We start from the raw sequence: 16044 nt of genomic DNA, 5'->3' as shown, positions 1-16044 counted from the left end.
TTCCACCCATTTTGTAAAATCCACAACCATCTGTCCCTCTGTATTACTCTCCTTAACACCGTACCTATCCAACACTTCCTCATCGCCTCTGTTCACTTTATCCGATTTCTCCAGAATTCCTGTTTCATCAAACATCCAACCTGCGGGGCACGGATGCTGACATCATTCAACATCACCCTTTCAATTTCCAGCTTCAAACTCGTGATCCTTTCCGACACTCTCTTCACCTCCATAGTACTGTTCACATTTTCTTCCTTCAAGATTACCCCCACTCAGTTTCACTTCTTAACCATACTGTGCTCATTTACTGAGAGTGGCAGAACTGGAACTCCTGCATAAAATGAAAGCTAAGGGAGAACATCCAAGTCTACACAAAAGGGCCCTGTCTGTGTGAGTTCAATACCAGGACCTTCTTACTGTGTGGCAACAATAGCTGCTTAGCGTGAGGACAATGGTCATCAGTGCTGGGTGCCCATGGAGCTTTATATGTAAATGTGAGAGTAGCAATGATCCCTACAGCTAACTCAGAGCAATAAGACAAAAGATAAAGGCCTGCCGTGTGGTATCGTGGAACGTAAGTCTGCATCTCTTTCTTCTCTTCTTTCCCCCCTCACCCCCAAACCAGTGGCAGCAGATAGCTGCCCCTCCCTGAGCCTGGATCTGCCTGAGATTTCTTCCTTTTCTTCCCACCATTGCAAGAAGCCTGCTTATGAGCTCATTTGAGTGTTGTGGGATTTCTCCAGAATACTGTTGTCTTCACCTTACAGTATAAACCACCTTGACGTGTCTGTTGTTGTGATTTGGTGCTATACAAATAAACCTGAATGAAATTACACTGAATGTCTTTGGGTGCTGTGAGTGTGTTTGACTGTTTGGCAAAGCCCTCAGCCATGAATAAAAGCACAATGTGAATGTGAGACTGTGTCACTAATGAGAGCTCAACTAGTCACAGATTAATTTACCACCAGAACGTTTAATGTGCTACAGCTACAATATATTTATTGTTGAGGTGTAAGTGGTACCTTTACGGTCTGGTTGTATTTCTGTAATGTTTTGTGCGCTACAGCGTCATAAATGTCCCCTTTGTAAAACACCGTTTTCACTAATAAAAACGATGCTGATGTGTTTGTGCGAAGTAAAGAATTTACACGATAGTACTGCTTGCTGATACGTGTTACATAGCAGTTCATGTACCAGGCAGGCTATAACGTTTGCTGTTGCGTTGTTTTTTATTTGCATTTGTCAGAGTTGTCGTTGTGTAATTCGTGTGCCTCCTTAAACAAATGGCGTGGACACCGGGAGGCTTGTTCACAGCCTTTGCGTGTGATACCGATCCAGCAAAAGCATATTTGAAGCTGAGAAATGTGGTACTTCCTGAAATTTCCCATGGCTTGCGAATGTAGCAGTGGCTGCCAGTAGAAGGAGCTCTTCGGTCTTACCTAATCCAAAAGGCAAAACATACACAAACATGGCGTTATCACGAGCGGGCGAGATGCTGTCCTCTCTTCGCTGTTTGTTGTATTTATTGGTCCTCAGCGTGGCAGGAATAAACTCGTCGACTCTTCGTCTTCATCCTGAGCAGCGTTACATGCTGCCGCAAAACAGAGGATTTTTCACAATAGAAGCAAGTGAGGCTTCACTGCACGGAGATGGAGGTGGCTCCGCGGCTCGAGCGCTGCATCTGCCCGCTCGCAGTGGAATCGAAGGCGGGTCGGTCTCCAGCGTCTACCCGCAGCATCGAAGTCGCCGGAGCGCTGGTAAACCGGCGATGCCAAAGGTGTACGGCCAGGTAATATAACGCATTAACTGCGTGATACCGCTCACTTTGACGCGCACATCGAGCTTCACCTCAGCCTGACCTTACTGGTATGGGTGGCGTAAAGAAATTACGCACTGTTGTTTCCGAAGTAGCATCAATTCCTGCACCTTATGCTTGAAGCAGGCTCCTGTTGTGTGGGGGTCGGTTTACCTGATGCCTTTAAACGTCACACCGGCAGTGTAACATTACAATTCACTAAACGTTCATTCAAATGAATGTAATTGGTCAGCGGCAACCTGTCCGCGACACTTTCGACTGTCGCTGAAGAAACGAGACAAAAGTAAGACACTGCGTATGTTCAACGGAGTTCCCGAAACATCTCCTTTGTCGTGCCAGGGAACGGAAGCGTAACAAGACCAGAAAAGTGAATTAGGCAGAGGGTTTGGTGTCAGTGTAAGGGGACTGGTGCTAACGCTAGGTGCGAAACAAATGTCCGTGTCTTTACCTGCCGTCTCCGGGGGGTGGGCTGAAGTGAAATCACCAAACGTGGATCCCATACAAAGAGCCCACGGAGGCAGACAGAGCAAGAAATTCCAAATTTTAAGTGGAATTATGCGTGGAGCTCTCCACACCCCAGGTCACTGACCTCAGTTTGGCTAAATGTAAAAGCAAATGTTTTCCTGGTGATTTGCACCTTTGGGCCACTTCCACAGCTGCTGCATTGGTTTGTCCACTTATCTGTGTCCTTGCCCCCCTCGCCCATAGTATTCTTTGCTAAGGAGAAGGTGGAGCCCAGTAATGGTTAACTACAGTGCTCTTAAGTGCTATTATAGCATTGGTATTCATTACAATGCATTGTAATAAATATAATGCTATTGCACTCTTTGTTGTCTTGTGGGATTATACAGTTATTGAGCATGCACAGACGACAGCATGATGAAGGTTGTTTAATGAAGCATTACAGCTTCAGTTGTGCTAAGGGAACACAACTGACAGGAAAAAACAGCTCACTTCCACTAAAGAAAAAGGAATTCATCACCGTGGTTCTCTATTTCAAGTATGATGAACTTTGCTGGAAACCTTTTCAAGTCAACTGGCTTTTATTGTCATCTCAACCATGTACAGATGGTACAGTACAGCTTGAGATGATACAGCGTTCCTCCGAGACCGCGGCGCTACATATTACATACAACAGACGAACACAGGACTATGTAAAGTGCAATGTGCAAAAATTGCAAAAAAAACCCAAGACAAGAGCCTGCAATGGAAATGTGCTAAATACTGAGTATTGTGCAAAAAGTAACTTGGTGCCTGAAGGTGTGTGTGTGTGATCCCAGTCACTGAGTGTTCAGGAGTCTGAACACCTGCAGGTAAGAATCTGTAGACTGTCGTCCTGCAGTATGATAGTAAACAGGAAAACTTTGGGTTCAGTTCTGAAAGATGAACAACATAACATCATTGTTTAAAGAAAACTTTTTATTATATTCCATATTTTCACCAACCTGCCACATCATTCTTTGTGAGGGGCAGCCAATCAGAGCAAAGGGAGGGGAAGAGAGCTAAAACACCTTTGGTCAGACAGTGGATCAACTGAGGGGCTCTGCTAAGGCTCACTATAAGATGCATAAGGATCATTTTCCAATGAGGCATACAGATAAATGTAAAAGATCCAGAGAATCAAATGGCTGTAAATTTAGGAAACAAGTCAAGTTACTCTTTTGAAAAAGCAGCAGAAAAAAGTTGGAGTGTGAAAACAAATATTGTTTAGTGTTTAATCGGTGGCAAAATGTATATATTGGTTTTCAAGGAACAGACAAAAGTATCTGTGTCTGTTTAAAAACCCAACGAATGCTTTGTACGAGAGAAGAGAGGCAAATGGACGTGTCCACGAGTTGTCATCGAGCTGCTTTCTCGTGCTGACTGACACTTCTGGGGATGCCTTCAGTCAAAACACAGCTATAGCCTCCAGAGAGTCACATCGGGATCATGTTTTGTCACTGGTGAACGATAAGGCTGGAGGAGGTTGGCTGGTCGAGTGTTTGCTCCTCAGCTCGCTGTCCCCGTTGGCTTGTAGTGGTTTGACTAAACTTGTTAAGGTCCTCGAGCAGGCATTGTAATTAGAGGTAATGACTGTCTGAGTTGGGTGCAGTGTGCATACTTGATCGTGAATCTGTTCACCTAATCAGCCTCGACTGTTGGAAGATGAGAATATCACAGGTTTGGATGATGGCATTAATGTGAAAGTCAGATGGAGCTGTGGACAATGGCAGCTTTATGTCAAACCAGAGTTCACGGCAGGAAGTTTCAATGTATTTTCTCTGTGTCCGAATGCGGGAAGCTTCCCTCATTGTGTCAGCCATGACCAAGCTAGAATGGTGAAAGCTTGAAAGCTGTGCTATCATTATTTCCCAGTCTTAGTAAGTCTTCATATCTAAGGACCTTCACTGGGCAAAATTCCTACTAAACTTCTAACACAACCCACCTGCTTCAGCGCTCACATGCTCTCTTGAAACAGTGTGTTGTCCTAGAAGTGCAACACTTCAAACAGCTGCAGTTTGTCTGATTTGCTAAAATTGATATTAAATAATTGATAAAAATGCAGAAACACCCAGGAGTTCACGATAGGACTCAAGTTATTAAAAAATAGAAAATGCTAAGATTTTATTAGGCTGCAAATGTGTTCAAGGTATTTTTTTTATTATTCATTGATCTGCAGAGTCTCACTTATTTAGTCTTTAGGTTTCTGTTTTTTCATATTTGATAACCTCGAACTAGAGTGTATTTGGTTTTAAAACCACTTACGGGACACTTAAACTATGTAGAATTACACTTTTTTTGTCAAAGTTAAAAAAATGTTGCGTAATTCAGCACCTGAGGCGCTGCAGGTTCACACATCTGGATCTGAGCAGTGTTTTCTGTCTGTCTGTGAACAGCATTAGTCATGCCTCTGTTATTATGATCGATCATAACAGCACTACAGCGTTTTACATGGTATAAAAGTGTCGTAAAAAATATCATTATGGTAATATTATGATTTTGCCAAAATTAACTTGATCTAACTTTGAGGTTAAATCAACCAACCCTTCTTTCCACTGATGCTCTGTGGGTTGGGCTTTGGCTCAGCCACTCAAGGACTGTCACTCATTGTCCTGAAGCCATTCTATTCTTCTTCTAGCTGTTTGCTTCAGGTCAGGATTAAAAGTAAAGTTAAAGTAAATAAAACTGTACAAACTGCTGTCAGAGAGTTCCAGAGTCTGGGGGCCAATGTAGCTCTGTCTCTTATAGTTTTCAGCCTCATATGCTGCACAGCCAGCAGGACCCTGATCACATGACATCACGGGTAGGGATGCTAATCGAGAACCGGTTCTTGTAGCGACCCAGTTCTCGGTAGTTCAGTTTCTTTGAATTTTTAGTCTGTTTATCGATTTATCCGTTCCACTTGCACTTCACTATACACTACAAGTGATTTCAGTTCATGTACCAGTGAAGGAAAATAGTGGGTCAAGAGCACAGGTATGATGACGATGGTGAAGTGCAAACGCTCTGTGCAAGCGTCTGCACAGACGGCATGCTGAGGCTAAGCTAGCCAAGAATCCAGAGTGATGTTAAAGCTGACCCAGCCCTGCAGACTCACCTCCAACTTCAACAGGTACCAAACTGTTTCTACTGGTTTCTAAAGTAGAATCACCGTGGTGATGGCTTTGAAGTCTGTTTGTGCTGGTTTCATTCCTGCTTTGTGCTGTAAACTTTGCATTAATGGCTAAATACTAAATGGCGTTGTTCCCGCTGGTGCAGGGTCCGCTCTTCAGCAAAGGTTTCTCCACTTGGTTCAGTCCAAGGTGTCCTCAGGTGATGCGTTGACGGTCTTAATGTCTTCCTAAATTTTGTCCATCCACTGTTTCTTCGGTCTGCCTTGAGGCCGGCGTCTTTCTGGGTCGGTCCTCATAGTCGTTTTTGCTACAGAGTTCTCATCACTTTGAATCACGTGTCCATACCACCTCAGGCGGGACTCAAGCATCTTTTCCTTAATTGGGGCTACACCTAGTCGCTTCCGTATGTCTTTGTTCGTAACACAGTCCCATCTTGTAATTCCCAGGCTCCATCGAGAATGCGCATCTCCATGGTGTTTAGGGCCAGTTCATGTGTGGTCAATGCGGGCAACATGCAGAGCCATACAGGGCTACTGGGCAACCACCGTTTTGTAGATTTTTCCCTTAAGTCGATCTGGCACTCTTCTGTCACAAAGGACACCAGTGACTAGAGCAGGGCGATATGACCAATAATATTTATCATGATATACATTTGAAAATTTGCAATAACGATATAACTAACGATATAACTGACGATATAATTGACACTAGACAAAATACTTTACAACTCCACAACTTTATTAGTGCAAAAAACCCCAAAAAACAGTACAAATGCAAATTCCTCGCTGACAGTTTGACCAAAAGGCATTTCCAGTGTAAACTGGCTGACATATCCTCAGCATAACCATGTATAATATCCACAAAACTTAAAAAGAGGTTATACACACAATACGGTAATATTATGTTGAAGAACAGTATGTATCACTCCATGAGGCTCCTGCCTACAATAGCCGTAATGCTCCCACAATCTATCAAGCGGTGCGGCTTCGTAGCTAGCAAAGTCGTACTAAAATACTTGACAGATTATGTGTAGCACATAAAATCGTTTCGAGGTCAGTAAACACAACCAGAATTCATACATAAGGCACACGGGATTATAAGGGGCTCTGTCGATTTTTAGAAAAACCAAATGATTGATTTTAAGTGTGCCGTATTTTTCCAAAAAACACAGTAATAACAACGGCCTGCTAGCATGCTCTACCAAAAATAGTGCTTTGTTGTGTATCTGACGGACAAACACCAAACCAGTTCCACACCAATCAATCAATCAATCAATCAATCAATCAATCAATCAATCAATCAATGCTTTAATTGCCACGTGCAAGTTGCCCTGCAGTGAAATAGGACACCCCCCCCCCATGGGGATACAGGTCGGAGACCGGTAGCGTTACAGAAAAACACTGAAATATACACTACAATGGGAAAGTACAAGAGGAAAAAAAAGAGACCTCTACTCATGCTGGGCTCCTGGGAGGACAGCATGAGAACAGGAAACAAAAAAAACTCCTCTGCACAAAAAAGCACATAAATGTCCACAGCACAACATTATGGAACACATGACAACCCACAGGGTCGGGTGGGGGGTGAGGAGTAATCCGAAGCAAACACAGCAGCCATCCTGCCCAGCGCTACCATTCCAGCGCGGGCTCAGACCCGCCGTGTTCCCAGGAGGGAACAAGCATTGAAGGCGTTTGGGAAGGGAGGGGGGATGAGTGTGTGCATATCAGTGTATATGTATGTGTGTTTGTGTGTCCAGGGTTCAGCTGAGACAGTGTCCTTCGCTCTGCCAGGATAAGTAAACAGTCTTCCAGCCAACCCAGGTGGCCTTGCATGGAATGGGAAGGAACAGACTAAACACCATCATTATCAGGGTGTTGTTGTTCAGCTCCAGCCTTGCGACCGCAGCTGGCACCGAAAGGGTATCTGCATGAAGTGATGGTACTTTTAACCACTGAAGTTGCAGCATTTTTACAAACCAATTCTGGTTCATCCGTTTTATTCAACGATCCGCTTTCGCCCTTCTCATTCTCCATGCTTTTTCCGCCATGTGCGTTTGAAAACAAAGGCACTGCACATGCACGTTTTACCCATATTCTATCGCAATATTTCATTTTCTTATCGTTGCCTAACATTATACCGGTATTACCGTGAACGGTATGATATGGCCCAGCCCTACCTGTCGCCATTTTAACCAGGCTGCATTTATTCGTGCTCGGACATCGGAGGGGATATTTCCATCGCAGCTGATAACTGAGCCCAAGTAGCGGAACTCTTCTGTCTTCTTCAACTCTTCGTTGTCAATTATGACGATGCCATCAGTTTGGGGGCCTCCTTCCAGGTATTCGGTCTTTTTTTGTATTGAGCCGCATACCATATTCATCGAGCCGGGTCTTCCAGAATTGAGTCTCTTCTCTGTCTTTGCTGGCGAGGAATACGTCATCAGCAAAGAGGAGAGACCATGGATGAGGTAACTGGAGGTCGGCCGTGATTAGGGATGGGTATCGAAAACCGGTTCTTGTTGAGAACCGGTTCCCACTGTTTCAATTCCTTGGAATCGTTTGCCACTTTTAAAAACGATTCCCTTATCGATTCCAGTCGCCCCGAATGACGTCATCACGTTGAGTAGCGTCTTTTACCCAGTAGGAAACACGGCGCCTGAGCGGCACAAACGCTCAAAAGTTTGGTTACACTTTATGAGAAAGGATGACAACAGGGCAATGTGCAATACTTTCAAAGTAGAGATTTCATCAAAGGGAGGAAACACTACGAATATGCAAAAGCATTTGCTCAAAAAACACGCGATTGCGTTCAACGAATGTCGTGTTTTTGATCCGCTCCGGACTAGCGAAGCTCAACCCAGCAGCAGCGGTAGCGTTTCCACGTCCTCTCCCGTTAATACTGCAGGTAACTAATCAATTAGCATTGCATATTATGTTAGCGCGATTTACCTTATTACAAAACCTGCTATTACTGTGCGTTGCATTTAGATAACCATGATGAGAGAGACAGAGTCTGGCTGGCTCAGATGCTGGCAGTTCTCGCTGCAGTCTACCGGTAGCGTCTCCTTTCAGGCCAGGATAGACGAATGTCACCCAGCAGTGTCTAAGTTTGTGGTCAAAGGCTTCCACCCATTTGCCACAGCAGATGCCCCCGATTTCACTTTGGTAAGTGAATGTGTTTAATTGTAGGCAGGACATTACTGGATATTCTTGTGTAATTGCTACAGAATAATTTATGTTAAACTTTGTTATTGCTACAGGAGAATATTTATTTTATTATTTTACATATACTTTTTTTTTCCTGGGGACCCTGTGACACCCCATTGAAGAGCCGTAGGCTGGATCTCTTAAGATCTCACTGTTGGGTTTGTAAGGCCATGTTACTCCTAAATTTCTATCTTGTTCAAAGAGAAGATATAAAACACAGTTCCAAGCTAATCGACTTTAGTGTTCTCCTTTTAAAAAAGAATCAATAAGAGAATCGATAAAGAATCGAATCGTTAAACAGAATCGAAAATGGAATCGGAATCGTGAAAATCTTATCAATACCCATCCCTAGCCGTGATGGTATCCATACAAAGGATAAAGAGGAGGGGTGATAAAGCTGATCCTTGGTGGACTCCGACGCTAACTGGGAAGGGAGGTGATAGTCCAGCGGCGCATCGGACTGAACTGGTGACGTTGTCATAGAGGAGCTGTATCCATTTGACATACACCTAAGGGACACCATGCGATCTTAAGAAGTGCTATATGAGGTCATGGGGTACCCTGTCGAAAGCCTTTTCAAGGTCTAGGAAGGCTGTACCGTCTTGTTCTTTTCCCTTTGCTTCTCCAGCAGGAGGCGGGCAGCGTGTAGCGTCAGTTGTTCCGCATCCCTTCACGAAACCGCATTTGGTTGTGGGTGACGTTGACAATTTCCCGAAGACGTGCATTGATGACTCTTTCGAATATTTTCACCGTGTGACATAGTAGGAGAATAGGACGATAATTTAAGCATTCGGCTACATCCCCTTTGTTCTTCCATATGGGTATGGTAATACTGGTAATACTGGTTGTCCAGACCTTCGGGACTTCCCCTGTGTTGAAAGTCTTGTTAAACAATTCTGTCAGGATGGCCATTCCCGGTCGCCCGAGAAGCGACCGGGAATGGCCATCCAAAGATAAGGGACCCATCAGATGCTGAAATGGCCAAACTGGTCGGGACTGGTCCAGTGTGATTCGTGTACACTCTGGAGCTGGTTTTCCTTGCAGGTCTCTCTGCATTTATTCTTCTCTGACCAGTTTTGCTGTTGCGTCTGCTTCGGTTGGGATATCGTCTGGTCCAGTTGCTGCTCCAGTAGGAAGATATGTTTCAATAACTGTTGAAATTGGTCTGAAACTGCTAAGAAGGCTTGACCTTCAGTTTGAATTTAATTTTTCTAAGGGACCACAAGATGAACCACGAATGTTGTGGAGGGCAAAACCAATAAGCTGAACTCAATTCTGCTCAATATTAATTTGATCTCTACATAAAGTGTTACTGGTAAGAACAGATGTTACGATTAGGCAATGAAAGGTATATACTATACTAGGGTATAGTAAAATGCCAACGTTTTATCAGCATTTAATCAAAATGAAGCCTTAAAATTTCAATGACTTTTAACTTTAAGAAGCTTTATTGTTAGAGCTGTTCTTTAGTCTGTTTTGGGCTTGAACAAGTACTTTAAAGTCAGCATCACTGTCTGATGTGGAAATTCGAAGCACAGTCGTATCAACAGGAAATGCCAAATCTGCGTAGCGCTCAGAAGCAGAAGACAATGTCATGATCTTGCTTTTCACAAAACTCTTACATTTCGGCTCTCTGTTTATTACTTTGTCCAGGCTGAGCCGTCTAACAGCTGAGGGGTGGCTTCTGTCTCCCAAAGTGTACCAGACTGTGATTAAGTCCTCTGTCCTGATCAAGTGAATTATTATAATTACAACACCAACACCATGGTTAATTTTTAGCACTGACCGACACAGCACCTCCTCATGTATAATACGGTTCAAAAACTCCAATTTTATTTCTCCATTCATTTCAGTCTCTTTATCTTTACGTGGTTGAAAAGTCGAACATTCACCCATCGGTTGGAACACGTGACTGTTTGTCAGGTGTAACCAAGCATGCTGTCATAGTCCCTTTGATTCAGTGCATTTCTGCCATCTCCCTGTAATTTCAAACTCATTGTTATCACATGTGCAAGCTGGGATATGAGTAACTGGGTTTAGTCATGGACTTCACAGGTCTCGTCCAGAGCCAAAAATAAAAAGTCAGAATGATCTGCTTGGCTTTTAAACAAAGCTCCAGATTTCCTGCAACGTCCTCGATCCGTCTTATGGTTTGCCTGGAGAGGGGCAGAGTCTCAAATGCTTCTTATTTCTCAGGGGATATCAATGCAGCAGAGCTTAACAAAGATAAGGGACCCATCAGATGCTGAAATGGCCAAACTGGTCGGGACTGGTCCAGTGTGATTCGTGTACACTCTGGAGCTGGTTTTCCTTGCAGGTCTCTCTGCATTTATTCTTCTCTGACCAGCTTTGCTGTTGCGTCTGCTGAGAATCATTTTTAACTTGATGCTCCCATCAACAGTCTCATTTTCAATGCACAGCAATGAGCCAAACTGTTAAAAACACATCTAATATTATCTAATATTACATAATTTTAAGGACTGACATGAGCATGCACTACAACCTGCAATCCACTTCCTGGATGGTTCTGTGCTCAGCTGGATCGTTAGTTTGAATTTCAGGCTGAGAGTAAGGGAAACATCAAACTTACAAACCTCACTGAGGTGCGGTGGGGCTCTCCCACACCCATGTCACAGGTTTTTTGTTTTTTAAACATACACTGAGACGTTGACACAGAGAGGAAATAAAACATGTTGTCATAGATTACTGTCTGGTGGTGTGCACGGCTAGTACATTAGATGATCAGTTGTTGGTGTTCACCTGAGATATTCACCAGTTAAAGTGATTATTCATATTTTCTTAATGTCTGTTGATTGTTATGTATCTGTACGGCAGGATGCAGCAGCCTCTGTCTCAGGAAGTTGTGAAAAAAACTGTGAAGTAAAACAGATGAGAACCACAGTAACCAGTGTTGGTCGGCAGTGCTTTGATGTAGAAAATCAACCTTTCTTTGTAGGCTGCAGCACAGTGCTGGTCCTCATTCAGTGCTGGAAGCTAACCTGCAAAGAAGGCTTCTGCTGCTAGCATTCACACTAGTCACACTCAGCAAACTAATCTGACCAATGAGCCGCCTGCATTTCAGTGTTAGGACTTGCTTAAAATTCTGATTAATGAACACATAAAAATTACACAGACAATTTTAAACCTCATACATTAGACTGGACGTTGGACTTGCAGTGTGTATTTTTGTTACCTAGTGCCACACAATAAGACCAGCCCAGGCATGTCTGAGAGCAGGAGCCATGTTTCAGGCTTCAGTGTAGTAAAAATTGAGCTGCTTCTACAGCCTGTGACAAAGCACCAAACATGCAAGAAAACTCTTACCACTAAAGGGGGAAGCGACAACCGCTGAGCCAAAAAACACACTGCTAAAGACAACCAAGCTAGGAAGGAGGCGATGCTAACAGCTGGTGATGTAAGGCTGAAGAGTAAACCAAACATCGCTGTAGCATTTGCTATTTACACTCTAAATCACAGGCGGAGCAAATGGTGGATGGAAATTACTGATGCAGTTATGTGGTGGTAAAAGCAGCTGGTTAAAAAGCTCGACAACGTCCCAGGTAGAAAATATTTCTCACTTTTATTATGAGGCAACATTGTGCAGGCTCCTGGGGAATTACAAGAAAAAACTACTTTAGTTATTGTAAAACAGGATTTACCAACACTTCCAGGGAAAACACTGCCTAACTTTAGCTTATGCTGTGTCGCTGCTGTTGCTGCCGGCACCTCGTGGCATCAGTGACAGTGGAAACCAAGGATGGATAATGCTGTTTGTTTTGTTAGCACAAATCAATGCTGCTATCTGCAAGCTGCAGTCACTGCAATTTCTTTCTCTAAGTCATCATAAATATAATTATCGCAAATGTCCTTGAAAGTTTTTGATTTTCATTGTGGATTTTAAGGCTACATTTTCCATCTCGAGTTGATTCAGACAGACGTTAAGCTGCTGGATCTCACACAGCACAAAAGGAATGTGCTTTGTCAAGCGATTTGTGGGTATTTTGAGCGTAGACAATTCAAAAACAACAATCGGGGACAATAACCACAGTTTTGATCTTTGAGACTTTGCTCTACACGACTGTTCTGTTTAAGAAGTTGGACAGATGTGCACAGAGAGACCAATAAATATGTCACACAACCCAACTGACGGGGCGCTCACTTTCTCACTTTAGACATCCCGTACATTTCAATGCCCCCACACCGCCCATGTCTTCAAACTGCACTAGTGTGTGACAAAAACGTGCATGGTGCATGTGAGCTGCCCGATCAGCTGGAGTTGGTGTTGCGTTTACAGCAGCATCGATCTCTCCACCCTGAAAGCAGTAGACGCGGTCCTCTGAGCAACAGCGCGCCTCTTTACGCTCTGCTCTGATGCTTGTGTGCTGATTCTGGTGCTCAAACCCTCTTTAAAATTCACCACACTGTCTCACTGTGAGCTGTCTGCACGCAGCCCACTGTGTGTGCATCTGCTCCGGTATGAAAACGACTTCATTGGTTTTTATCTGGTCGAGTTTGTAAAGCTGCTGTAAGACGTATCAAGCAGAGCCTTCTCGGTGTGGGCCAACTTGGGCCCATGTCTCAGTAGATCTTTGTAGCATTCATCATTTTCTATCGAGTGGCGGCATACCACACAGTAACAAGGATGTTCAACATTATCATTTGCCTGCCTTTCATTTGCTTTCATGCATTATTTTGGTGTGGAAGTTCTGGAACACCTTGCTTTGTGAGTCTGCAAAGAACTCGGAGGTCTGCAGTCACACTGGGAGGAGAACAGGGGCTCAGTTGTGTCTCGTCCCTGTTGCACTAAACCACCGGCCGGCCTGAGCATGGACACTGGACAGTCAGCTCGAGGTGAGAGTGCAGCGAGACTTCTCTGCCGGCCAGTCCTGCAGAGATGATGTCATTGTTTCAGTCGGGCTTCGTCGACTCTCTTGGCCACGCTGCCACCCCCTAACGCACACACGCAGCTGAGCTGAGGAGTGGGGAGGGTGGAGAATGGGCTGAATGCCCGTGCATATCGTTGGTGCAATCCACTCCTTGGTACTACCAGACACTGAGCCAACCGCCTCCATCCTTCCAAAGAAATATGAAAGCACTAGAAGGGTGGGAAGCAAATGTGAGCGTTTAATAGAAATCTTTCATGTTTTTCCTTTCATGGTGGCGAGATACTTGGAGCAGTTAACACTTTGTTTTTGTGTGTGTGATTTCTTAATCCAAATTTTGACTGAAAAAATGAGGTATGTACAAGCACCACAAGAATATCAGTGCCATGCAGACTGCTTTCTGTCATAAAGCCCACTCGCGAGGCCCTGCGGTATTATAATTATATACTTCAGCATCCACTTTATGACAATAACTAACAGAGCGGCGGTCTCGTCCAGCTCCACCATGTTGAAGTGCAGCACTCGACCTGAGTATAGTGGCACAGGATGCTCTCCACTTGTTGTAGCTTCCGGTTAGTGCAGCTCTCGGTCCAGAGCTGCTGTCTCTATCCACGGTTCAAGACTGTGGAGCTGCACTCTGTCTAACAGTGGACGGGAGTCTTCTCCATCAGAGTCTTGATCGTCTGTCCAGGAGAAGCTCAGAATGTTCAGCTGCTGCTGAGCGTTTATGAGGAACAATGTTGATGATATCTTTTGTAGGACGGAAAAAAAAAAGCTGAAGTGAGTAACTGAACCTGATCTCCGTGTGAACTGCTTGTGTCTGATGGTGCTGTTCTGAGTACATTCCAGCTCCTGGAGCTTTTGTCAGGAATGTTGAAGATGGATTTCTTGGTGTAGGGTTGCAGAGTTATGTTCATGTATGAACATGGGTAAAACTGCACAGCGGCGTTCAAACAGGCAAAGGGATCAAGTTGAGCTGTGTCCTGTAGTCAGATGTTGGGTGGTAGAGCGCAGTCTATGCACGTGTCTGCATTTACCCAGGGAGCAGTCTTTACACTGGGTTACCTCTTTGTCTGGATCTTGTTTGATTTGAATGTTAATGTTTCACTCGGTGCTAATCCTGCTCTGCTGCTGTGTGTGTGTCCTGCTCCCAGTGACTCATGCATAAGCCTGGTTTGCTGTATTTCACCTCAGCCTGTATGAGGCTGACACGTCTCATACAAAGCACCAAACACTGCAACAGCATGTGCCACATGAACCATTTCTCCACCTGGATGATGTGATAAATAGACTGGTTTTTATATATAGTACACAATAGGGCAGGGCAATATGGACAAAACTATTTATCCCAATATATATTTGAAAATTTGCGATATAACTGACGCGAGACAAAAACAAAATACTTTATAACTCCACAACTTTATTAGTGCAAAAACCCATCAATTCTTTTTCACTTAAACAAGAAGCTGGTTTTTATGTACATTAAAGCTTTATAAAAATGTAACAGTGCAAATGCAAATTCATTGCTGACAGTTTAACCAAAAGGGATTTCCAACGGAAATGGGCTGACATATCCTGAGCATAACCATGTATAATATCCACACAAGTTAAAAAGAGGTGCTTTGCAACATTAAACTGCAGTGTGTAGTACGTATTTTTCGGACCATAAGGTGCACGGGATTATAAGGCACATTAAGCGAAACAAAGCAGTCAGATAAATCAAACTTTATTAAACTCATTCTTCTTGCTTCCTCCACTTCTGTACCATTGATTCATTAATGTTGAATTCTCTGGCAGCTGCTCTATTCCCATGTTGTTGCAGTATATTAATGACTAACCTCGTATTGTGGATGGATTATCTCAGTTGTTCTCCTGACTGAAGTTTGGTCCGTTTACAGCATCCTGCCATGCGATTGCATTTGTCCCTAACTATCAGGAACCTTAACGTTAACTTTTATAAGTGGAAAAGTGTTAGTGTTCGTCCTCCAGATTCACTGTTTATGTTATGCTAACATAGCTGTGTCGCTAGCGATCACGTAGCACATCATTATATACCAGCTAGCCCAACTTCAGTAACCCTACAAACGTCACTGCTGTTTAGTTTCCTGTCTTCATTTATGTTGGAAGTGATAGCAGAGCTGTACGTTTGAATTTTTTCAGAAATCTCTCAGTCAGAACATGCTATATCATGCTTAGGTAACTAGCAAAACTAGCGCGCTAACTTCCAGTAACTTCCTGCTAACTTCTAACTCCGTGAAATGTAATAAATTCTGTTTTCATGGATGCCTGGATGTTAAAATTAATTGTTACACCCGGTAAAGCAGCAAAGCTGATGATTTTATTAAAGATGAAAGAATTTAGACAGATTTTAACTCTCAGTGATGCTGCAGTGTTCGTTTGACTTTGGGACTTGAAGCAGACGGAGTTTTGGACCCAGATTACTCCCAGATTTACGAGCATCTTAGTCCGACAAATAATAATAATGATAATAAAAATATTGGATTGGATTTATATAGCGCTTTTCGGGACCCCTCAAAGCGCTTTAC

At 43.6% G+C, this 16044-nt stretch overlaps 1 protein-coding gene across 2 annotated transcripts in view; it reads left to right on the top strand.

The window, feature by feature from the left end:
- The first annotated feature begins 1230 nt into the window (after window positions 1–1230).
- Window positions 1231–16044, top strand: part of sorl1 (sortilin-related receptor, L(DLR class) A repeats containing) — a 98656-nt gene continuing 83842 nt past the window's right edge. The window contains exon 1 of one of the 2 annotated variants that reach the window (XM_080888095.1): window positions 1231–1789. In XM_080888095.1, the coding sequence (XP_080744221.1) occupies window positions 1469–1789 (321 nt within the window). In that variant the 5' untranslated portion in view covers window positions 1231–1468. The remainder of the gene's footprint in view (window positions 1790–16044) is intronic. The other variant, XM_080888094.1, reaches the window with a different exon arrangement.

The sequence above is a fragment of the Rhamphochromis sp. 'chilingali' genome, assembly GCF_963969265.1.
Source record: "Rhamphochromis sp. 'chilingali' genome assembly, chromosome: 8".
Classification (NCBI taxonomy): Eukaryota; Metazoa; Chordata; class Actinopteri; order Cichliformes; family Cichlidae; genus Rhamphochromis; species Rhamphochromis sp. 'chilingali'.
The sequence above is the reverse complement of the archived record's forward strand: the minus strand, read 5'-3'. Positions and strand labels throughout refer to the sequence as shown.